This window comes from Equus asinus, chromosome 10, assembly GCF_041296235.1.
Source record: "Equus asinus isolate D_3611 breed Donkey chromosome 10, EquAss-T2T_v2, whole genome shotgun sequence".
NCBI classification, from domain to species: domain Eukaryota; kingdom Metazoa; phylum Chordata; class Mammalia; order Perissodactyla; family Equidae; genus Equus; species Equus asinus.
In genome coordinates this window covers 17,423,231-17,447,667 of record NC_091799.1, presented here as the reverse complement: position 1 = coordinate 17,447,667, position 24,437 = coordinate 17,423,231, and the positions used below count along the sequence as shown (strand labels likewise).

Here is a 24,437-nt window from a genome sequence, read left to right as displayed (position 1 = left end):
AAATTATAAACAACCATATTTTAAAAACAAAAACAACAAGCTATCATTTTTATTGAATGGAAAAAGTTGAAAAGATTACAAAGGTCTCATGTTGGCGAGCATATGGAGGATCAATGAACCTTTTTAGACAGATTTGAGATGGTCGTGAAACCGACTCAACCCTTCTTGAGGCAGTTCGGCCGTATCTAAATGATGATTCTGTAGTTTTACATCTAGAAATTGATTCTATAGTTTTATACTTAGGAACTTACCCCAAAAAAGGCACAGAAGAGTTCAAGGATCCTGTATAAAGACGTTCATAATAGAAAAAACTGGGGGCCGGCCCCGTGGCCGAGTGGTTAAGTTTGAGCGCTCCGCTGTAGGCGGCCCAGGGTTTCGTCGGTTCGAATCCTGGGCGCAGACATGGCACTGCTCATTGAGCCACGCTGAGGCAGCGTCCCATGTCACAACCAGAAGGACCCACAACTAAGAATATACAACTATGTACTGGGGGGCTTTGGAGAGAAAAAGGAAAAAAATAAAATCTTTTTAAAAATGTATTAAAAAAAAACAAACTGGAAGCATCCTAAATATCTATCCAGAGTGTATTTGTTGAATTATGATACATCCATACAGTAGAATACCAAGCAGCCATCACAAAGATCAAGCTAGATATTTACACATGATAATGAAGCGCGGAGCTGCACAGCATGTAGAGTTTAGCACTATTTGCACAAAAAGGGTGTCTGTGTCCATGTGTGTATGCATCTGTTTGTCTGTGCATAACATTTCCTGGGAGGATATACAAGAAGTGATTAGCAGTGATTACCTCTGGGACATGGAGCTTTCATCTGTTTTTTTATGGCCAGCTTGAATTTCTTTATAACAAGCATACTATATTTTGTAATTAAAAATGCTTTTAAAAAAAATGAAAAGACTTGGTAGTCTTCAAAGTATGCATCAAAGATACTCTGCTGTGGAAATTGACTTCCCTGTTGCCACGGGTTGCTAGCAGCTATGGTCTCATCTGGAAAGCTCAATGCCCCTTCCTGTCCTGGGGCCACAGAATCTTGGGATTGGAGACGCCTGGAGAGGTGACTTGTCTTGCAAATAGTAGCTGTCTTTCATGTTACCCTCTTGGGCCAGCCCCTTTCCACTTCCCAGTGGCCCTTCGTGTTTCTGGGAAGCGCCAACTTGACCCCTTCCATTATGGACGAGGAAAAGACCCTAGGAGGAGGAAATTTGGGGCGAGCTGGAGATGGCCTCAGAAGATGCTGTGTACATGTGGGGATTCTTGTTCGATTTTTTTTGGTACATAAGCTTGTCTTTGGGAGAGAGAAAGTCTGAGTTTTTTCTCTACCCTCTTATTAAAAGTGATCTATTTTTATTACAGAATGTTGAAAATACAGAAAAATAGATAATCACCTGTAATTCTACTCTAACCTGGCTGCTATTTTTAAAGACATTTTCTAGACAAGTGCAGGAAAGTACACACATCAGAAGTGTGTTGCTTGATGAATTTTTACAAACTGAATATACCTGTGTGTCACCCAGCTCATGTCCCTGTCACTACCGTCCCTGATGGTAACCACTCTCCAGAAACTACTAATATTTGGGTCCATTTACTGTCACACTTTTCCCTATACATAGTTTTGGGTTTTTAAAGATAGCATTGTAATCATCCTGTCTATATATTATCCTTTTATGCGTTAAAAATAACTTGTTTTCTTATTGAAGCAATGCATAGTCATTGTTGAAAAAATGGAAAATCCAAATCAGCTCAAGGAAGAAAGTAAAAATCACCTGTAATCCTGCCACTCTGGGAAGACCCCTGTGACTTCTAGGGGCAAGCCTTCTGGTCTTTTCTTAGTAATAGCCGCATTCTTTGGATTTTTGTAACAATGGGATTGGTTTTTTTTTTTGAGGAAGATTAGCCCTGAGCTAACTGCTGCCAATCCTCCTCTTTTTGCTGAGGAAGACTGACCCTGAGCTAACATCTGTGCCCATCTTCCTCTACTTTCTATGTGGGACGTCTACCACAGCATGGTGTGCCAAGCGGTGCCATGTCCGCACCCGGGATCCGAACCAGTGAACCCCGGGCTGCTGAAGCAGAACGTGTGAACTTAACCACTGTGCCACCGGGCTGGCCCCTGGGATCATATTTTACTTATCATTGTATGACATTCTTTTTAAACGTGTTTTGACTATATTTACATTGCACATTATTGTTCTTATTTTTTAAGATTTTATTTTTCCTTTTTCTCCCCAAAGCCTCCCAGTACGTAGTTGTATATTTTATTTGTGGATCCTTCCACTTGTGGCATGTAGGACTCCGCCTCAGCATGGCCTAATGAGTGGTGCCATGTCCGTGCCCAGGATCCAAACCGGTGAAACCCTGGACCTCCGAAGAGGAGCGTGCGAACTTAACCACTCGGCCACAGGGCCGGCCCCACACATTATTTTTTTAAGGCAATGTTCTATTGTGTGTATATTTGTACTATTACCATATTTAACCAGTACTCTCTTGTCATACATTTATCTATATCCTTGCCTTGAATTTAAATATTGATTCCATTTTTAGATTTTTTTTTTTTTTTTTTTTTGAGGAAGATTAGCCCTGAGCCAACATCTGCTGCCAATCCTCCTCTTTTTGCTGAGGAAGCCTGGCCCTGAGCTCACATCCGTGCCAATCTTCCTCTACTTTCTATGTGGGACGCCTACCACAGCATGGCTTGCCAAGCAGTGCCATGTCCGCACCCAGGATCTGAGCTGGCAAACCCCTTTTATAGGGCTGCCGAAGCTGAACGTGCGCACTTAACCACTGCGCCACTGGGTGGACCCTAGATATTCTTTTATTTTTATTTTATTTATTTATTTATTTATTTTGAGGAAGATTAGCCCTGAGCTAACATCTGCTGCCAGTCCTCCTCTTTTTGCTGAGGAAGCCTGGCCCGGAGGTAACATCCGTGCCCATCTTCCTCTACTTTATATGTGGGACACCTACCACAGTATGGTGTGCCAAGCATTACCATGTTCGCACCCGGGATCCAAACCGGTGAACCCCAGACCGCAGAAGCGGAACGTGCGCACTTAACCGCTGTGCCACTGGTCCGGCCACCCTAGATATTCTTGATATATCCCTAGAAATAGAATTGCTGGGACAAAGGGCACATGGCATTTTTTAAATGGCACCTTGTGAGTCCCACTTGTTCCACATAACAGTTATACCCTTTATTGAACCCTCCTTTTATGCCTGAGAACCATCGTCTTCTCCTGGAAATTGCCACGGCAGGCTAGCCCCTTCAGCGTAAGAGGAGCAGACAACTGCACAAATAATGAGAAATAGCAACTGCTCAACGCACCAGAATAGACTTACAGAATGAGAGAGTCAAGGTCAATATACCAAAAACCCATGGAAAACTGGCCTGCAGATTATAGTATACTTCTTTCTGGAGTCTTAAAAGCAAAGTGTTATACAACTTTGCATCACCTTTTCTGAGGGGCACATGCTCTTAAAAAATATGTATGTTTTCATGCTGATGTATTTACGTAAAGATTTTCCAGACATCATACCATCCTGCCCCTAAATGATTCAGAATGCCTTTCTGATAATATTTTTCTACATGTCTAAGATGACAATGATCAGCCCTAAAAACTTCATTTCTATCATATAATATCTGGTCCATATTCAAATTTCCCCACTTAGCCCTAAAATTCCTTTTTTATAGGAGGTTTATATGCTTTTGCAACCATCCACTCTCACGCATTCATCTTCAGTTGAAAGACTTGGACATATTTCACTTCTACCCTACATATTAAAAGCACTCGTTGCCCCAAACTTTTGATAATTTGGGGTATTATTGCAATTTTTGCTAATTTGTTATATTCTTTATTTTAAACTTGACATTGTGACATAGGCTTTTTGTTTCTGTTAGAAAATCTTACAAAACCTCACGTAAACATGGGTAGGTGATGTTCCATGGAGAAGGTGCGGCATGTTCTTCCTCCCAGGGTCCCCGAGGTTGGTCCCTTAGCAGTTTGAGCTCTTCCTGCCTCCAGTGGACAAGCAGGTGTGGTGGAACTGACAGTGGTGGTTTTGCCTTACGAGTCATGTGTCTCTCCCTCCTCTACATCAGAATCCACCTCATTGCCTGGAGATCACACCACCATCTTCAGAAAAGCTGGTCTCGGTGATGCGGTTAAGTGACCTCTCTACAGAAGATGATGACTCGGGTCACTGTAAAATGAACCGTTATGATAAGAAGATTGACAGTCTAATGAATGCGGTTGGTTGTCTCAAGTCTGAGGTGAGGGAGGTTGGGGGGCCAGGACACCTAGTGCCCTGAGGACGTGAGGGACTGCCCAGGCAGCTTCCTGGTGGACACTTCTGGCTGCTTGTCTGCAGGCCTCCCCGCTTCCTAACAGGCTGCCCAGGGCCTCAGATGCCCCCAGAGAGGTAGCAGGCACCCTGGGATGTCCTCTCCATTGAGCACTTAGCCTGGGCCTGGCCCTGACCTTGCCTCGTGCCCTGTATGGATGGCCTGTCATTTTTTACAATAGTAAATGACGCTGGTGGTATTATTGTCCCCATTTTTGAGATGAAGTCACTAGGACAATTGGGCCTCTGCTTTCCATTTTATACAAAAGTTTTAAAAAAAAAATCAAAGCTCCAAAATGGTGAAGAAAGTTTGTTCTCAGTTGCTGGACTGTGTCTTTGGGTGGGATATGGCAATGGAATCGGAAACAACCTGAAAGTCCAAAGCCCTGAGTAGGAAGTTGGCAGAGCTGGCATGACATCTGGGTTTTGACCACTAACGTGGCCTGTGTCTTTAATCCTCCACCCTGTACGGGGGGCCTTCAGGCCGTCCTGGAGAACCTGTGGCTGGCTGCCTGGCAACAGTCCCTCCTTTCTCCATAGCCCGCAGCACAGGGGCCTTTTTGTGACATCTCTCCTCCTGTGGTGTGCAGCTAAACCACGGTTTGTATCCTGGTCTGTCCCCAGCCAGCCAGTCACTCAGGCTCTCTATACTCAGTTTCCTCAGGAATGAGGAAACGAGAGGAATAATATCTCCCCAGAGTGTCTTTGTGATGATTAACTGAGATTGTGCCTGAAAGGACCTGAGTACCTATGTAGCTGTCAGTTGGAGTTGCCCTTAATTTGGTCCTAAGCAACGGGCTGAACGATGTGGCAGAGAGGAGGTGCCTCCCATCAGTGGCCCCTGCCTCCGTGCCCCTGCACAGGTCAAGATGCAGAAGGGAGAGCGCCAGATGGCCAAAAGGTTCCTGGAGGAGCGGAAGGAGGAGCTGGAGGAGGTGGCCCACGAGCTGGCCGAGACTGAGCACGAGAATACTGTGCTGAGGCACAACATCGAGCGCATCAAGGAGGAGAAGGACCTAACAATGTAAGGTGGCCCTGTCTGTCCCCAGAGGATTGTCCCTCCTGCCAGGCTGCCCCAAGCCCTGAGAATGGAAAGCAATGGAGGAGGCAGGCCCAGGCACCGTCCTCGGGTGACAGTCTAGCCCAGGTTACAGCTGTTCACAGTCACACAGTTACCTGATGGTGCTCGATTCACAGTGTGAAGGAAGAGGAGGACCCCATGGAGGGCAGTGCGGGGAGGGGGTCAGGCAGGTGGGTGCCGAGGAGGAAAGTGCTGGGTAGCGGGAACATCTCGTGCGAAGGCCCCAAGGTGGGGGCAGTTTGTGACTGAGAAATGGAAAGCAGGCCAGAGCGAGGAGAGAGGATGAACAGAGGGCATGGGGTGCCACAGAGGTTGGCAGGGGCCAGCTCTTAGAGTCCACTTGGAGGAGTTTGCATTGAGGGCAGTTGGGAGCCGTGGAAGGGTTTTCAAAGCAGAGAATGGTGTGAGTAGACTTGGCTGGTGTGGAGAGGGGATGGGGAGGCTCAAAAGCGGATCCAAAGATGGTGGTTTGGAGGCTGTGGCAGAGCCTGGGGGCAGAGGTGATGCTAGTGGCTATCTGAGAGACAAGCAGGGATGCAAGTGGCATGTCACCTGGTGTAGAGGCCCTGCTCTGGTGCCCAGGTGTCCTTCCAGAGGGCCACTTGGGCCAGAAGGGCCATCCCTTCCCCCTCCCCCACTGTTCCCTGACCAGATGAGCCTGGCAGGGCATTGTGAGGCGAGCCTCGGAGCTCCGGGCGGGCAGGGGCCTGGCAGGGCTCACAGAGCCCTGTTCTCTTTGGCCCCAGGCTTCAGAAGAAACACCTCCAGCAGGAGAAGGAGTGCCTCATGTCCAAGCTGGTGGAGGCTGAAATGGATGGGGCTGCTGCTGCCAAGCAGGTCATGGCCTTGAAGGACACCATCGGGAAGCTGAAGACAGTAGGTGGCAGGCAGAACAGCCCAGCCCTTGGCATGGGCCCAGAGAGGGGCAGCCAAGCCTGGGTGGGGTCTTTACACAGTCATCAGGCTGACTTTATGACATCTCCAGGCCGGGGGAGGGCACACTTAACTCCTCAGCCCCCACCCTCACTCTCACTTCTGGGACCTAACCCTTGAAGATGACCTCTGGTGACCAGGGCCTCTGAGGAGACCTCATCATGGTCTCCTGGGATCACAGTGAGTCAAGGCATGCGTCTGATCCCTGCAAGTATCAGCCACCAGGTGTCATCCTCCTCCTGTGCCTCCTCCAGGAAGCCTGCCCTACATGCCCTTGCCCACACTGAGCTCGCAGCCCCTTTTCCTACCTCTTATTCTCAGGCTCACCTCCTGCCTATACTGCCAGGTCTGCCACCTCTGGGAAGCCTGCCTTTGACCCCTCTGGCCCTGTACACAGCCCAGCTCTTCTAGCCTGAGCTTCTTGCCACCAGCACCGCTTAAGTCCCCGCTGAGGCCTGTTCTGCTGGCTCCTCCCTTCCCCCCCATACCTTGTAAGACTGCTTGCTGTCTTCCAGGAGAAACAAATGACGTGCACGGACATCAACACCCTGACGAGGCAGAAGGAACTTCTCCTGCAGAAGCTGAGCACATTCGAGGAGACCAACCGCACCCTCCGGGACCTGCTGAGGGAACAGCACTGCAAAGAGGTGCGCTCCAGGCCGCGGCCCTCCCCAACGGCGCTCGGACCCGGCTCCAGCCATCGAGCACCGCGAGCCCCTCCTCTCTGAGCCTCAGTCTCCTCGTCTGTAAAAAGAAAATAATATCGGTGCCTGACCTGAGAGGGCTATAGAAAGACTTCATGAAATCATTGTCATAAAGCACCGGGCACCTGGTGGAGGGGGCTGTCTCAATTGTTCAGGCTGGACCTGGCAGCCCGGGAAGGACTTGGAAGTGAGGAGAAGGGCGCTGAGGAATCGGGGAGGGTCCAGCACATTCCAGGATCGTGCGGCACAGCGGGAGAGGGTTCGACCAGGGCTGTGGTGAAGTAGGAGAAAGGCTAAGGGCTGGTGGACACAAATCGTATGGTATCACTTTGTTTTCTTAAAAGATGGTCTCTGAAATATATTTTATGTTAGTGATTGATTCTGAAAAGCCTGACAGTATAAACAATTGTCTTCCTGTTTGGTTCAAACCAAAGGGAAATCAAGAATCTGAAAATGCCCGTACTGATGAAATGACATATTTCTTAGTTTAACATCTTTTTCTTTTTCCAACATTGTCAACTTGTTTTTATTTTATTTATTTATTTTTTTAAAGATTTATTTTTTCCTTTTTCTCCCCAAAGCCCCCCGGTACATAGTTGTATATTTTTAGTTGTGGGTTCTTCTAGTTGTGGCATGTGGGATGATGCCTCAGCATGGCCTGATGAGCGGTGCCATGTCCGCACCCAGGATCCAAACCGGTGAAACCCTGGGCCGCTGAAGCGGAGTGCACAAAGTAAACCACTCGGCCACGGGGCTGGTCCCTGTTTTTGTTTTTAAAAATTAACATTTAAAATAAGGAATATAGGGGCTGGCAGGGTGGCGTAGTGGTTCAATTTGCACACTCTGCTTTGGTGGTCCGGGGTTCGCCGGTTCAGATCCTTGGTGCTAACCTAACGCCTCTCATCAAGCTACACTGAGGCGGCAGTTCTATGAGTTCCCACATAGAAGAACTAGAAGGACTTACAACTAGGATATACAACTATGTGCTGGGGCTTTGGGAAGGGGAGAAAAAAGAGAAAGATTGGCAACAGGTTTTAGCTCAGGGCCAATCTTCCTGAGGAAAAATAAATAAATAAAACAACACACATTTAAAAAACAAGTAAATAAGTAAGTAATATAAAGTGGTGTACTCCCTGTCCAGCTTCCCAAACAAAACCTCCTCCACATTCAATCCCGCCTGTGTTTCCTTTGGCGATTGACTCATCCCCCTCCCATCAGAGGGAACCTGCACCTTCAATTTGATCATTTTCATCTCTTACATATGTGTCCGTAAGCAACATATAGGGTTGTTTAGCATGTTTTCAAACTTGACGTAAATGATATTGGTCCATATCTATTCTTCTGAGTTTGCTTTTTTCACTCAATGTTTTCATGAGATTTTATCCATTTTTATCCTTGAGACCTACAACAATACCACAATGTATTTATCCATTCTTCTGTTGATGGAGATGGATTTTCAGTTGTTTGCTATTACAAGCAGTGTCACTTTGAGCATTCATGTACACTATTCTGGTGGACTTGAGAGTTTCTAGAATGTGTTTGTATGACTTGGACTAGTTATAGCTAAATTATTCACTTAAAATAGTTGTAGTTAGCTTGCTGTTCTTGGGTGGGTGATTTTTACTTCTCTGGGCCTCAGTTTTCCCACCTATAAAATGGGAATAGCATCTTCTGCATGGGTTTGTGTGAGAATTACAGATGCAGCGTGGATGAGGGGTGTGCATACTGCCTGGCACGTGATAGGTGCTTGGTAAGTGGTGGGTGCTGCTGCTGTTTGTCCTGGGACTGGGGAATACCTCTTCCTACCCACTTATTTTCCTTTTTGATTCTAACCTTCTATCATCCTGGAATCCCAGAATCTCTAATTGGAGATGAAATGGCAGCTAATTTGAGCTCCCACCCACAGGAGGTGTTCCCTGTTCAGTCCAAGCTCTCATCTCCGGCTGCCCATGTGGCACTGTGGACCACACCCCCGTCTCGGTGCTTACTAGGGAGTGCTCACTGTTGGGGGATACGGCTCTGGCTCTGGCCTCAATTGGTTTAGGGCCCATCTCTGCCATTTCCAGTTGTGTGACTGCGGGCAGCTCACCTCACTTCTTCCAGCCTTGATCTCCTCATCTGTAAATGGGAGTGGTAATAGTGCATGGCCCTCAGTTGTGGGGGGGGTTTGGTGACATCATTAGTTTGTGTGGTGTACCTCTGGAGGCTTGGAAGGCATGGCATAATGGACAGTGAGCGCAGCTTCAGGCTCTGGGTCCCTGGCCAAGGCTTTTGTCCCACATTCTTTGCCTCTTCTTGTTGCTGGAGGAACATAGTGCTGGCTTCTTTCATTTCCTAGGTCCCCAGGAAACTTTCGGACCAGAGAGCCCTTTTCTCTTGGCTTGTGAAGGGGAGCTGTGGCACTAAGAGAGAAAGGGATGGTGAGCCTCCTTGTAGGGACACTTTGTTCTGATGCCTGGGAAGAATAGAGATGGATCACAAAGAGACATACCAATGGGAAATGGGCAAGGATGGGAGCAGGCAGTTGGGGAAGAAGAAACTCAATTGGCTAATAAACATGAGGAATTAGAGAAATGCAAATTAAAACAGCAGGAGTAGTGCTGGCGAAGACTGGCAATAGGCAGAGGTGGGTGCTGCCCGGTGCTCTCATGTCCTGCTTGTGTCTGTGTCAATGGGTGCAGGCATTTGATAGGACATTTCAGCCACAAATCTTGAACCTTCCACCTTAGTCATTCCTCCTCTTGTGTCAACCTCGTATGCATACTTTGTACATGCCCAGCAATGTTCATTGTTGCAGTGTTGGCAGTTGCAAAACCCGGGAACAGCCTCATTGCCCAGAGGTTATGAGAAGGTGTTAAAAATGCAATGGCCTATGAGAAACAGAAAGCGGATTAGCGGTTGCTGGGGCCAAGGGGAGGGGAACATGGAGACCGGCTGCTTACCAGGTTCAGTGTTTCCTTTGGGGTGATGAAAATGTTCCGGAGCTAGAGAGCAGCGATGGTTTGCACAGTATCGTGAATGTTCTATATGCCACTGAATTGCACGCTTAACAATGGTCAAACTGGCAAGGTTTATGTTATCAATATTTTACCACAATTTAAAAAAATTAATAACGTATTGTGCTAAAAACCATTGAATTGTATGTTCTAAATCGGTGACCTGTATAGTATGTGAATTTATATTTCAGTAAAGCTATTTTAAAAAACTAAGTTGTAGGAGCCAGCCCCATGGCCGAGTGATTAAGTTTCAGTGCTCGGCTTCAGCGGCCCAGGGTTTCGCAATTTCGGATCCTGGGCAAGGACATGGCACCACTCGTCAGGCCATGCTGAGGTGGCGTCCCACACAGCACAGCCAGAAGGACCTACAACTAGAATATACAACTATGTACTAGAGGGCTTTGGGGAGAAAAAGAAGAAGAAGCAAAAAAAAACGATTAGCAACAGATGTTAGCTCAGGTGTCAATCTTTAAAAAAAAATAATAATAAGTAATAATAAAAAATTAAGTTACAGCAAAAAGTACAATATGATATCATTTTGTAAAATTACATAGTAATCCCTTCCCACTCCCCCATCCCCTAAAAGATATTTTTCTAGGTGTAGCTGTATACACAAGCATGGAGAAAGGATGGTCAGAACACTCTTCAAATTAGTAACAGTGGGGGGGTGTTTGGAGGTGGGGGTGAGGGGAACCTCAGTTGTGTTGGTGTTCACTAAGTATTTTATAATGAGAATATAATTTATTTAGTACTTCTATAGAAATATAATTTTGGGGAAAGGAGAAGAATCAATAGGATGTAACATCTGGGTTTATTGCTTAATGACTTGGCCTTCCCTTTGCCTTCCCTTGAAGGATTCCGAAAGGCTAATGGAACAACAAGGAGCATTACTGAAACGGCTGGCGGAGGCGGACACAGAGAAAGCGGTAACAGAATGCGCCCCCTGCCGGCTCTAGGGGGTTCCAGACAACAAAGCGTGCCGGTGCTGAATGGAGGCAGGAGGGCGCGGGCCCTGCTCTGACATTTCTTTGGGTCTTAGTTTCGTGATCTATGGGCTGATGTCCCCTGTCCCGCCTGCTCCACTGGGCTTGTCTAGTTGATCACTTGAGAGCCTGAACCACCAAGTTGGACACCAGCATGAGGGATGGTGATGATGGATTCATAAACCATCAAAGTCTGTTACCTACATTTCCTTATTTGTATTATGGATTAAAAGCCATCAAAAAGTACAGAATTTTTGATCAAGAATTCTAATTCTAGAAATCTCTCCAAAGTCAGCATGTTCCAAAGTCTATTCCATGGAACCCTAAGTTCTTCAAGATGTGAATGGGTGCAAGAGACAAAAAAGGAGAGTGATCCATGGCCAAATAAATTTGGGAAACTACTGGCTAGCCTGAACAAAAGTTGAATAGGTTTCTTAACTCCAAGACCTTTTGGAGGCTTTGCTGTATGAATGCAAGGGAGGTTCTGAGTCTCCAAGAGAGAGAAAGATGGAGGCCACGTTCCCAAGGCTTGGGCCCTGGCCCTCTATGCCTGGCCAAACATTGCTGTGGCAGATCCAGCAGCAATGGAGCTAATGCCTAAACCTGCATTCCCAGCTCCAGAGGGCTTGTTAAATTATGATACATCAGTGAGTTGAAACATTAAGCTGCTGTTTCAAAAAATGTAGAAGATTTAGAGCCAGCCCTGATGGCCTAGCAGTTAAAGTTCTGTGCACTCTGCTTCAGCGGCCCAGGTTCAGTATCCTGGTACAGAACCACACCACTTGTCTGTCGGTAGCCATGACGTGGCGGCGGCTCACATGGAAGAACCAGAAGAATTTTACAACTATGCACAACTATGTACTGGGGCTTTGTGGGGGTTGGGGGGAACGAAGAAAAATGGAGGAAGATTGGCAACAGATGTTAGCTTAGGGTGACTCTTCCCCTGCCAAAAAAAAAAAAAAAAAGATGTAGAAGTTTTAGTCACATGATGGTAAATGTTGTGGAATTGTAGGTTAGGGAACGAAATATACATGTGACTTGGAATGTGTATTAACATTGCTTCTATCTGAGTGGGGGATTGTGGGGATTCTTAAGTGTTTTTCAATGTTTTCTCCACTTAATGGTACTTTATTTTAAATTGCAAAATAAATACATGTTTATTGTTTAAAAAAATTTTAATACAGTGTTAGGTGCTTCCTGCCAGGGTCTCTGTGACATGGGCCAGTGTATCTGAGACCTTGGGCCCCAGTGGCCAGGCACTCACAGGAGTGTCTCTCCTCTCTGGGCTGGGCCTCCTCGCCCCTCCCAGGGAGCTCATGACGGTGTACGTTCCCTCCAGCGCCTGCTGTTACTGCTGCAAGACAAGGACAAGGAGGTGGAAGAGCTCCTCCAGGAAATACAGTGTGAGAAGGTACCATCCCTGACCCTTGCTCCTTTTTATGAGCCGGTAGAGCGTCGCGGGTAGAGTGTGCTCTGGAATTGGAAAGCTGGCTTCACATCCTGGCTCTGTCACTTTCTCCATCTCTCTACAGGCTCAAGCAAAGACAGCATCTGAGCTTTCTAAGTCCATGGAGTCCATGCGTGGGCATTTGCAGGCACAGCTTCGGTGCAAAGAGGCAGAGAACAGTCGCCTATGCATGCAGATCAAGGTACCTGCTGGTCCCACAGGTGGGGAAGGAGGGGGCAGGGGCCTGGCGGTCCAAGAGTGATGGCCTGACCAGGCCGTCACACTCAGGAAGGCTTTGCCTCAAAGGTTTCTGGGGCAGTTGCTGCCAAACCACTCATACTTCAGAGAGACTCTGGGACAGTGGCAAGAAGGGTGGACAGAGACCCTGGAGGTCTGGATGTCCCTCCCAGCAGTGACTGGGTTGAGTGCCATGCCCCTGAGCCAATCAGTTCATCTCTTAGGCCCTCAGTTGTCCTAACTACCCATGGGGAGAGGATGGTCTCAAATGCTGCTTATATCTGTGAGCCAGGGGCCCTCTGAGGTCACAGCTCTGCTGAGTGGCTGAGGGCTATCTCTGACCACTCTGCTGGGAGTTCGAGGAAGGATTCCAGAAGAATCTTACCCGAATATTAGGGCCCGATGGGTTCAGCAATCCAGAGAGGTGCTGTGTGGAGCTAGGAAGGGCCTTCATCTCTGGTCTACCTTAGGGGAGCCCTAACCCCCCACACAGTTGGTGACCCATTTTCTCTCTCCCTCTCCCTCATTCCTGCTTCTCGCTGGTCCCTATTTCTCCCTCTCTCCCCTTTACTCTCTGCCCTGCTTTCCTCTGGCCTTTCTTGCCTCTCCTCTCCTCATGCCTGTCTGCCTCCCCTGATCTGCTCCCCGGCCCTCTCCTCCAGAACCTGGAGCGCAGTGGGAACCAGCACAAGGCGGAAGTGGAGGCCATCATGGAGCAGTTGAAGGAAATGAAGCAAAAAGGAGACCGAGACAAAGAGGCCTTGAAGAAGGCCATCCGAGCCCAGAAGGAACGAGCTGAGAAGAGCGAGGAGTATGCTGAGCAGCTGCACGTGCAACTTGCTGACAAGGTAGCAGGCCTTCCCTGTGGAGGGCTGGCCAACGGTGGAGGTGGGGGTGCAGTGGTGGTAAATAGGTGGGGGGGGGATAGGGGGAGGTAGTTTGGGTGGGTGAATGGAAGGATGACAGGAGTGGAAAGGGTGAAGGGGCTGGTGGGCTGGGTGGCTGGGTGGAGTGGGATTAGATGGGTAAAAGGATGGTAATGGGGTGGGTGGCTGGAGATGATGGGAAGGTTTGTAGGTCAATATTGTGGGTAGGGGGCCGGCCCCATGGTGGAGTGGTTAAGTTTGCGCAGTCTGCTTTGGGCCCCAGGGTTTCGCTGGTTGGGATCCTGGGCGCAGATGTGGCATTGCTCATCAAGCCATGCTGAGGCAGTGTCCCACATGCCACAACTAGAAGGACCCACAACTAAAAATACACAACTATGTACTGGGGGGCTTTGGGGAGAAAAAGGAAAAATAAAATTTTTGGAAAAAAAAGAAATTGTGGGTGGAAATGATGGTTAAGGAAGGATTTACAAACAGGATGCATGTAAATCTAGAAATTGCTGGAAATCCAGAAGCAACAGCTGGGCTCCCACTGTCACTCTCGATGCTCTCTAGAAAGGGATCGCAGGAGTGAGGTTTAAGTTATCAGGGTGTGGGATCGTCCAGGGTGACCCAGGCTCCAGCTCCTTGGCCTCAGAGCTGACAGCAGGCTGATGGACTCTGTTGTCTGTGTTCTCAGGATCTTTATGTCGCAGAAGCTTTATCCACTCTGGAATCATGGAGGAGCCGCTACAACCAAGTTGTGAAAGACAAGGGAGACCTCGAGCTGGAAATCATCGTCCTGAATGAGTATGTCTGTGTTAGGAGAGGGCGTGTGGGCCGATGGAGGGAAGTGGGTGTGCGCGTGGACGGAGCCCAGCTCCCTAAGGCAGGCCATGTTGCTCACGCGGCTGCTGTTTGGTCACCCCTGGTCAAGGGCTGCACTGGCCTGAAATCTGGATGGCCCTGAGCTGGGCTTCCTGGTTGGGGCTGGGGTGCAGGCTCCAGTCCCAGCCCCGGGGTCCTACCCCGAGCAGGCACTGTGGAGGAGCTAGGCTTCTCTGGTCAGAGGGCTGGGCCTGGCTCCAGCGCCTAGGCCTGAACTGGGTCCCAGTCTGCACAGCATGAGGAACGGAGCAGCTGGTGACCCCTGTGTCATCTTCTCTCTGTTGTTTTGCCCACGAGTCAGTAGGTCAGAGGTGTGGCCTGGGACTGGGGGGCAAAAGTGGCCTCAAGTTGCGGGTGACTGAACTCACTCTTCTTGCCACTGGTGAACATTCTCACTGTCAGCTGTATTCACATGTTCATTCACTTAAAAATACTTATTGAGCATCTACTAGATACCAGGCTCTGTGCTGGCCCTCAGGATTGCAGCAGTAAAAGGACACATGCGCCCCCTGCCCTCAGGGAGCTAACCCTGGACTCTGGTAGAGGGGATGAGGCTACAGAGACCTGGACTCCCTGGGCTGAGGGCAGCTCACAGGGAGCTCACTTCGTCCCCAGGTCAGGAAGGTCTTCCCTGAGCCAGTGGCTCTTGCTATATTCAACTCAATTTGGCAAGCAAACAACATGAGAACCTGCTATGTGCCAGGCCCTATGCCAGGCGCTGTCCTCAGAGTCTAGTGGGAGAAAACAGGTGATTAAGGTAGAAGGATGTATGGTGGATGCAGGAGATTGGGGAAGAGATGCCCTGAGGAAGGAACTCTGAACTGGGTTTTTAAGGGTGAGTAGGAGTTTGCCAGGTAAAACAACATGATGTGTTTGCTTGGGCCTAGTCAGTGCTCAGTAAATATGTGCTGGATGAACTATAACTGATCCATACTGAGAGCAAACAGTGTGTAAAAGTTCTGTGTTGGGTCTGTGGTCAAGATAGACAAGCATCTGTAGCCCCCATGCTCCTCTCAGGCCACTGGAGGATTATAGCCCTGCTGAGTGACGGGATGCATTTGTCTTTTTACTGCTCCTGGCACCTGCCCTCACCTGGGAGAGACAGAACCCCACTGTGATGTGTGCCTGAGGGAGAGGAATGCCTAGGGGTGTCCCTGACCACCCAGCCTGGAGTTCTTTCCCAACCTCAAGACGTGGTGGACGAAGAGATCCGCAAGGCACCGCGGGGAGTTGGGGAGGGCCCATGCGTCTGGTGCTCATCTTCAGGGAGTGTCTTGGCCTCATGGGAGGATCAGAGTGGAGCAGACTTTCAGAGGGGGTGGTGTGGGAGACAAATCTTAGAGGCTGTTATAAGAGACGGGGTGCGTGGGAATGCCGCAGCAGCGATGCCAGGACAGGCAGAGCAGCTGCTTCTCGGGGGGAGACCAGGGAGCAGGCAGGGTGCCAAGAGGAGGGACGTGACCTGGGGAGGAACTTTTGTCCCTGTTCCACACAAAGAGCCTGGCTCCTCAGAACCTGTGTATTGATTCTCTCTGCTTTCGCTTGGTGACCTTCCAGCCGGGTGACAGATCTTGTAAACCAACAACAAACCTTGGAGGAGAAGATGCGGGAAGACCGGGACAGCCTGGTGGAGAGACTCCACCGGCAGACTGCCGAATATTCTGCATTCAAGCTAGAGAACGAGAGGCTGAAGGTCTGTGTGGCAGCCGGGCCCGGGACAGTGGGGTGGAGAGCAGGAGGCTGATGGCTGGCCAGTCCTGGTTGGGTCCCAGAGGTGACCCACGAGGATCTTCAGAGGGTCTGGAGGCAGCAGCGTGATGGAGAGGGCGTGCTCTGAAGCCAGAAAGGCCCAGTTCCTTACCAGGAGGAAATGAGGCCCTTGTGAGAATGTGGTGATGCACGTGCAGTGCTCAACATGACACGCTCAGCCTGTGCTTGTGAAACAGACCTGACCTCGAGCTTAATGTTGACTTTCCCGGGCAACTGCTGGCCCCTTCACATGCACTAATTCTCACTTGAACCTCCCAGCCTCCCAATACTTTATGGAATAAGGAAGCTGAGGCCTAGAGAAAGGTCGAGTTTCTTGCCAAGATTTTGCCCTTGGAAGTGTTGGAGTTGGGATTTGAACCCAAGTCGGACTGTGGAGCTAGCTCTTAACCACTTGCTATACACCCTCCCAGCATGCCAGGGGCGAGAGGACCTGACCTGAGGTTGACATTTCAGAGCCGGATTTGAGCTTGGTTTTTAACTGATCTGGCAGTAATATCTAGGTGTATTTTTTTTACAGATTTTTGTTTGTTATGCTTGATTTTAAGGAAGTGTAACATACAGGAAGGTACACAAAATGAACATACTTTGTCCATCAGTCTGCCTGATCAAACCTTACCAGCACCCCAGAGACCTTGCCTGGTTATAGACACCCTGTGCAGAGGCGACCGTCAGGCTGACTTCTATCTATCACCACAGATCGGTTGCCTGTTTGTGAACGTTGTGCCTGGCTTTTCCTCAGCATCATGTTGGTGCAAGTTAGCCATGTTGTGTGTGGCAGTTTATTCATTCTCAATGCTGTACAGTATGCCATTGTATGAATAAGCCACGATATATTTATCCATTCTACTGTTGATGGACATTTGGGTCGTAGAACATTTTTGTATATTTTTCGGTGCACATAATTGGTGTATTTTTACAGGTTGTACACCTTGAGATAGATTTGCCAAGTCATCGGGTGGTGTGCATAAGTTCAGCTTTGGGAGATGTTACCATGCAATAAAGTAGTTGTACAAACTGATACTCCCATCAAGAGTATGCGAGAGTGAACGGTTGCTCCCTATCTCCTCGGCAACACTTGGTATTGTCAGTCATTTTCATTTGAGCCACTCTGGTAGGGGTGTCAGAGTATCTCCTTTGTTGTAATGCAGTTGTTGGATGAATGAGAGACGACCTCCAAGTCTAATAATGGGTCAGGGGCTTGGTTCCAGTGTGGTATATCCGTGTACTGTTATTCAGTGTGGCCGTTCAAAACAATGTTTGTAGAAGCGCATTTTCGGGACCTGCTTGGTAGTGCAGCGGTTAAGTGCGCACCTTCCGCTTCGGCAGCCTGGGGTTCACCAGTTCAGATCCCAGGTGCGGACATGGCACTGCTTGGAAGACCATGCTGTGGTAGGCGTCCCACATATAAAGTAGAGGAAGATGGGCACAGATGTTAGCTCAGGGCCAGTCTTCCTCAGCAAAAAGAGGAGGATTGGCAGCAGATGTTAGCTCAGGGCTAATCTTCCGCAAAAAAAAAAAAAAAAAAATGCATTTTCTTAGATATTATCATTACAAAGGTAAAATATGCTCATAGTAAAAGCTTAAAACATTACAGAAATGTGATGTAGCAGTGAAGGTCTCTTTTAACTGTTGATGTGTATTTTTCCAGTTTTTTCCCCAGATACTAACATACATATTCAAACACATACATGCCCATTCATCCATCCATTATTCTGCAACTTGCTTTTCTCATTCAACCATATTTCTTGGATATCTTTTTAGGTCAGTTGCTTTTTAGCTTTATCTCTTTCAAATGACTGCTTATTATTTTATTGAGAGACCATGATTTATTTTGTCCCATCCACTAAGGAGGGCATTTGGGTTGTAGGAAGACATTTATTGACTTGCGAAGTAGTTCACAACATAATTGTTCCTTGAAAAAGTATGTTGCAAAGCAGTAAGTACAATGTAATTCTGCTCTTGGTGAAGAAATTAGAGTGTCGACTCAGCTATTGATGTATAACCATATACGAAGGCGTCACATATCATGAATCATTTTTCTTAGTCTTATCTCCATTTTCTGTATTGATTCTGTATGGCTTTTGTAGTAAGAACAAGAAAACACAGGAGCCACTTATTTGCCTCTGTCGTCACCTGAGTTGGTCATGTTAGGAATCTTGCCCTTGTGCAAGGAAGACTGCTGGCATGGGTTTGAGTAGGTGGGGCTTCCCTTTGCTGGCCCCTTGGAGTTGGAGCTGAGGGTGGGACGGCAGCCTGCTCCAGAACCTTCCTGTTGCTTACTCACGAGCCACTCCTTCCAGGCTAGCTTCGCCCCGATGGAGGACAAACTCAATCAAGCCCACGTTGAGGTCCAGCAGCTGAAGGCGTCGGTGAAGAACTATGAGGGGATGATTGACAACTATAAGAGTCAGGTAGGCCTCTCAGGGGCTGCAGCCCTGCCGGGGCAGCACCTCCCAGCAAACTGGCAGATTAGCCACGAGGCCTTTCCCAGGAAGGGTGGGGCATGAAAGGTGTTTTTCACCAAAACTTGGCTCTGCCTGAGACGGCCTCATCCTTGTTGGTCCACAGGTGATGAAGACCAGATTGGAGGCTGATGAGGTGGCTGCCCAGCTGGAACGCTGTGACAAAGAGAACAAGATCCTTAAAGATGAGATGAACAAAGAGATTGAAGCGGTACTACTCCCCTTCCTTGCTCTCCCCTCCCACCCCCAGTTCCATGTCCATCAGTCTGTCTCTCTTGTTTGCCTTTGACCCTCCTGATGTGGACGAGAAAGATTAACAACCTGTCTCACTGCTGGGCTGGTCCACTCTACTGTGTACATGCCTTCTCCTTTCTTGTCTCCTCTCTTCTCTCTCTCATGCTTCTTCTTCATCCCTTTTTCCCTCCTGGTTTTCTTCTTTCTCCAATTTCCTAAAAAAAAAACTCTCCTACTTGGAGCATCCAAGTGGATTCAAATTCACAGTTTGCCAGGTCTTAGGTGTGTGTATTTCATTCCGTGTGGTGGCTTTATTTTGTGCCAACCAAAAAGAATGCCTCCTGTCCCCTTCCCCAAAGAGCCTATTCTTCTAGAGATGGCTTGGCTGTGTAGAAGCAACAGGATCATCTTAATAGTAACGTTGGAGATGTATTGAGTCCAGGCTCAGCCACTAATGTGTTACATAACCTTGGGCAAGTCACTGTCCCTCTCTAGTACTCAGAATCCTTGTGATTACAAGGTGGATGAGGACCAGAGTGTTTTTGCCTTCCCTCTGACCTACAGCATGGTGATTGCTTTCCTAGGGGCTTTGGGGTTAGACCAGACTTTGACCCTGGCTTTACCAGTTTCTAGCTGAGTGACCTTGGGCAAATGATCCTTTGATCCTTAGTGTCCTTATATGGGAACGACAGCACCTACTTAGTAGGTTGTTGTATGAATTAAATGAGTAATTCAGAGAGCCCTCAGCACAATGCCTGGGTCCTGGTGTTTGCTATGTGGTTGCCATGTTATTAGGTGACTAGAGTGGCAGGCTGAAGTGGCAAGTCAAGACCAAGTGTGTCCTCCCAGAGAGCAGCTGGACACTCTTGGTGGCCTGTGGGGAGGGCAGGTGGTACTTCTGCCTGTGGATCTCGCAAGATCCTCTTCAGGGGAGGAGGGTGGCCCTGCCCTACCTCCAAAGGACTCCGCCTGGCCCCTTCAGCAACTGGGCCCTTCCCAACGGTGGGCTTTTCTCCCCCACTCCAGGCACGTAGGCAGTTCCAGTCCCAGCTGGCTGACCTGCAGCAGCTACCTGACATCCTCAAGATCACGGAGGCTAAGCTCGCAGAGTGCCAAGACCAGCTGCAGGGCTATGAGAGGAAGAACATCGACCTCACAGCCATCATATCAGACCTGCGCAGCCGGGTAAGGGACTGGCAGAAAGGGTCCCACGACCTGGCCCGAGCAGGGGCCCGCTTACCAAGATGAGCCGCACACCCCCAAGGGAGGACCACTTCCTTTTTCTTGGCTGCCGCTTTCTGAAAGGAGTGAGCTATCATCAGTGCTGTGAAATAAAAGTCTGGTGTGCCAAATGCCTCGTGTTTGCACCAAGTGATTGTAGTTATAGGAGCCGTCACTCGACTGGAGTTGTTGGGCCCTCCTGCTCTTGCCCCGCCCCCCAGGGCTCCAGGTCCCTGCCTGCCTCGGTCCTTCACTCTCTGCTGCAGACACTGAGCCATAGGTTTTCTTTTTTTCCATCTTTCTCTTGCTTTAGCTGCCTTTCCTTACTCTTAACAGACCATTGCCTGAGATTCTGTCCTGAAAGAGGGTCCCCATTCTCCCGGAAGCAGTCTGCCTCTGGGTTACTGGAACCATGCCAATGGTGCCTAAGAAATTACCTCTCATTTGCAGTGTGACCTTGGGCAAGGCCCTTCCCCTCTCTTGACCTGCTTCCTTGTAATAATAGTCAAAGCAGCTCCCATTTTTTGAGCACATGCTCTGTGCTCTGGCATTCTCTCTTCAATTCTCCCAGGAACTTGGTGAGGTGTATTAGTTTCCCCATTTTACAGAAAGCAGTCCAGGCATAGAGGGGAGAAGTAATTTCCTGAGGTTACAGAGCTAACAGTAAACAGGGATTGGAACCCAGCCAGCTCTGTCTGCTTCCCAAGCCCGTGTTCTCAGTGCTCTTAAATTGCCTGCCTTCTCCCGAACCTGAGTGTTCTCAGCTTTTCAACCCCTGGTATCTGAGGCTTCGACGTAAAGCACCCCTCTGGATAACTTCTCAAGCTTGCCAGCCTGAAAGCCTGGGTAGATTCTTGTTCCTGTGCCTGCACTTGCCTCCAGTTAAGGGGAGAATGAAGTCAGTGGTACCAACAAGGTAATTGGTAAAGCCCTGTGGTAGATCATGTGGGCCAGTCAGGCCCGCCATCTGCCTCTGCCTTCTCATGCCTGCCCCGGATCCCACTGAGTGGCCTCTCCTGATCATGAAAGCATCGTCGTGGTTCTTCAGGATGAAACCTGGCTTCTCTCGGTGCGGGAAAGCCTTCAGCCCTGGGAGCTGGGCTTCACCTGTCCCTGCTCGGCTCTCTCCTCCAGGTTGTGTGTTGAGACTTGGACGCCTGCTGAGGGCAGCGTGCCTCTTTCCTGGGTGTGGATGACAGGTCATAGGGAGAAGGGAGGGCTGTACTGGGAAGTTCTTTCATAAACTGGTCTGTGTTCCTGTCATTTTAGATCGAACATCAGGGGGACAAGCTGGAGATGGCGAGAGAGAAACATCAGGCTTCCCAGAAGGAAAATAAACAGCTGAGTCTGAAGGTGGATGAACTGGAGAGGTTAGAGGCACTTGGTCCCATCTCTGTCCTCTTCCTAGGACCTGAGACTTTCCGCCACTTAGCTGCTTTGGGCTTGGTATGCAGAAGTGTTTGAGGGACCCAAGGCCCTGGAGGGTACTAGGCAGACCTCAGAGGAGAAGTTGCTTCCATTGCAGTGGTAACCATTGTGGGAGAGAGGAAGGTGGTCTCTCGGCTAGGGGGACACTCCATAACAGTGTGGTCACGATCAGAGCACCCATAGGCACCACCTGTCAGAAAGGCACACTTCGTCCAAGCAAACCAGCGGGGCCACATGCTGCGGTGGGGGACATTCCCCCATTCTGCTCTTTGTTCCTGGTCATCCTTCCCCAAGATGTTTCTGATCTGATCATACTCTGTTACTTACGGACTATTGGAGGTAGTCAGAGGGGAAGAGTACACCTTTTGGAATCAGAAGCCCTGGCCTTGGGTCCCGGCTTTGCCACTTAACCTGCATTGTGCTCTTGAGCAAATCATTTAACCCTTTGGAACCTCTTTTACTCATTTTTTTTTTTAAGATTTTATTTTCTTCCTTTTTCTCCCCAGAGCCCCCCGGTACATAGTTATATATTCTTAGTTGTGGGTCCTTCTAGTTGTGGCATGTGGGATGCCACCTCACCGTGGCCTGATGAGTAGTGCCATGTCCGCACCCAGAATTCGAACTGGCGAAACACTGGGCCGCCTGCAGCGGAGCGTGCAAACTTAACCACTCGGCCACGGGGCTGGCTCCATCTTTTACTCATTTTGAGAAAGGGATCCAGGTAGGGGTATCCTCGCTCCTGGGGTTATTGTGAGTCTTCAAGATAATTCTCAAAAGGCTTAGCACATTACCTGCATACAAAAAGGCACAACATAGTTAGTGTATATTAGTTAGTATTATCCCAATTTTACTTTTTTTGTTGCTGAGGAAGGCTGGCCCTGCGCTAACATCTGTGCCCATCTTCCTCTACTTTATATGTGGGACGCCTACCACAGCATGGCTTGCTAAGCGGTGCCATGTGCATACCCAGGATGTGAACCGGTGAACCCTGGACCATCAAAGCAGAACATGCACACTTAACCACTGCACCACCAAGCCGGCCCCATCCTAATTTTAAATGTGAGGAGACTGAGCTTGTGGAGAGGTTGAGTGACTTGCCCAAGGTCACACAGCTGGCTGGCAAAGCTGCAACTTAGACCCCTGACTGTCATCCTCCAAAGCTTTTAGCATCTATAAAATGAGGGCTGGAGCCTTAGTTTCAGAGATGAAAGGCCTGAGGCTCTAGGAGGCTGTCACTGCCCCAAGTGGCTCATGCAGGCAGGGACTTGAACCAGGTAGTCTTCCGGGCTCCACCTCTGCTCTGCTCTGCTGGCCTCAAAGATGCAGCTGGATTCAGCAGGACTTGGAGAGCTCCTTAGATTGAAGGTGTTCTGGAAGTGCAGTGGGGACGGTGTGTGCACACTGGGATGGTCACTGCTGTCTCACACCTGTTCATATAAGATGTTGAATGGTCCAGCTCAAATCTCTGAGGGAGGCAGCAGTCACCAGAAAAAGTTGAGGACATGGGTATCAGTGACAGACTTGCCAGCTGTGCTGAGTTGGGGCCAATGACTTCACCTCTGAGGCTCGGTTTCTTCCCCTGTAAAGTGGGGATGATAACAGAACCCACCTTCTGAGCTGCAAGCTGCCGTATGACGTGTGATGATACGCACGCTTAGCACAGCCCATGGTCAGCCTGTGCTTGCTTTTCCCACTCTTCATACAGTTCTCGAACTGCTGCTCCAGTTGCACTGTTCTTGCCGCCTTGCTGATCAGCAGATTTCTTTAGTTCATTCCTGTGGCTCCTTGGAGATTGTCGGCGTGCTGAAGCCCCGGCCGAGGGGTGGCTGGCAGCCCCTTGGTGGGGCGGAACAGGACAGGTAGGGCATGAGCAGGATCTGATTGAGTGCTCTCACCTAGGAAACTGGAGGCGACCAGTGCCCAGAATATCGAGTTCCTACAGGTGATTGCCAAGAGGGAGGAGGCAATCCACCAGTCCCAGCTGCGGCTGGAGGAGAAGACACGGGAATGTGGGAGCCTGGCGAGGCAGCTGGAGAGCGCCATTGAAGACGCTCAGAGGCAGGTCAGTCTCAATGCCATTACTAACTAGCTCTGTGACCTTGAGCAAATTACCTAATCTCTCCAAGCCTATTTCCCCGCCAGAAAAACAGGTATATGGTAGTAGTACCTGCCTAATGAATTCGTCATATGGATCGAATGAGCAATTCTTGTAAAGGACTTGGCACTTTATTCATGATTGCTCATTTAATTGTTGCCTGCGTGGGACTCAGACAGGTTTACCAAGTCTGAGGTGATGACTTACGGGGCGTCGGGAAAGGGCCAGTAAAGCTGGGTTGCAGAAGTTGTCCCCACACTTAGCTCCTGCCCTCAGACTCCAGAGAGGTCTCCACAGCCATGTACAAGTGCTGTCTGGGAGGCCAGATCGTGGGAGTGGCCCCACCTGCTCTTTGCCAGGTGTCCCCTATGTCAGGTAAGCCAGCCCCACGTCTCTGTGTTCCTGGCAGATGGAACAAACCAAGGAGCATGCAGTTTCCAAGGAGCGGGCAGCCCAGAACAAAATCCTGGACCTCGAGACCCAGCTGAGCAGGACCAAAACTGAACTCAGCCAGCTGCGGCGGAGCCGGGACGACGTGAGTCGGGCTGGGGGCGGGGACAGGCGTGGAGGGAGAGGACTGAGACTTTAGCTTCCTGGGGCCTGCAGCGCAAGGGGTTATATTGTCTTTATGAATATGACACGGTTTTATTTTTCTCTAATCAATTTCCCATCCCTTCAGGTTATCCCGGGTAGATCCCTTTTTTTTTATTAACAGCTTTGTTAAGATAGAATTGACCT

At 49.1% G+C, this 24,437-nt stretch overlaps 1 protein-coding gene across 21 annotated transcripts in view; it reads left to right on the top strand.

Annotated features, from left to right (window-relative positions):
• The window catches only part of ODF2 (outer dense fiber of sperm tails 2), a 32,056-nt gene that overhangs the window by 6,118 nt on the left and 1,501 nt on the right, over positions 1–24,437 (top strand). For 15 of the 21 annotated variants that reach the window (XM_070518626.1, XM_070518622.1, XM_044778643.2 and 12 more), the window contains 16 exons: positions 4,116–4,286; positions 5,221–5,381; positions 6,185–6,314; positions 6,887–7,018; positions 10,926–10,997; positions 12,394–12,465; positions 12,587–12,703; positions 13,401–13,586; positions 14,302–14,411; positions 16,047–16,182; positions 18,560–18,670; positions 18,828–18,932; positions 19,982–20,140; positions 21,446–21,546; positions 23,504–23,666; positions 24,109–24,234. In XM_070518626.1, the coding sequence (XP_070374727.1) occupies positions 4,116–4,286; positions 5,221–5,381; positions 6,185–6,314; positions 6,887–7,018; positions 10,926–10,997; positions 12,394–12,465; positions 12,587–12,703; positions 13,401–13,586; positions 14,302–14,411; positions 16,047–16,182; positions 18,560–18,670; positions 18,828–18,932; positions 19,982–20,140; positions 21,446–21,546; positions 23,504–23,666; positions 24,109–24,234 (2,052 nt within the window). Of the gene's footprint in view, positions 1–4,115; positions 4,287–5,220; positions 5,382–6,184; positions 6,315–6,886; positions 7,019–10,925; positions 10,998–12,393; positions 12,466–12,586; positions 12,704–13,400; positions 13,587–14,301; positions 14,412–16,046; positions 16,183–18,559; positions 18,671–18,827; positions 18,933–19,981; positions 20,352–21,445; positions 21,547–23,503; positions 23,667–24,108; positions 24,235–24,437 lie in introns of those variants that run through there. The other 6 variants (XM_014863548.3, XM_070518623.1, XM_070518627.1 and 3 more) reach the window with 3 other exon arrangements.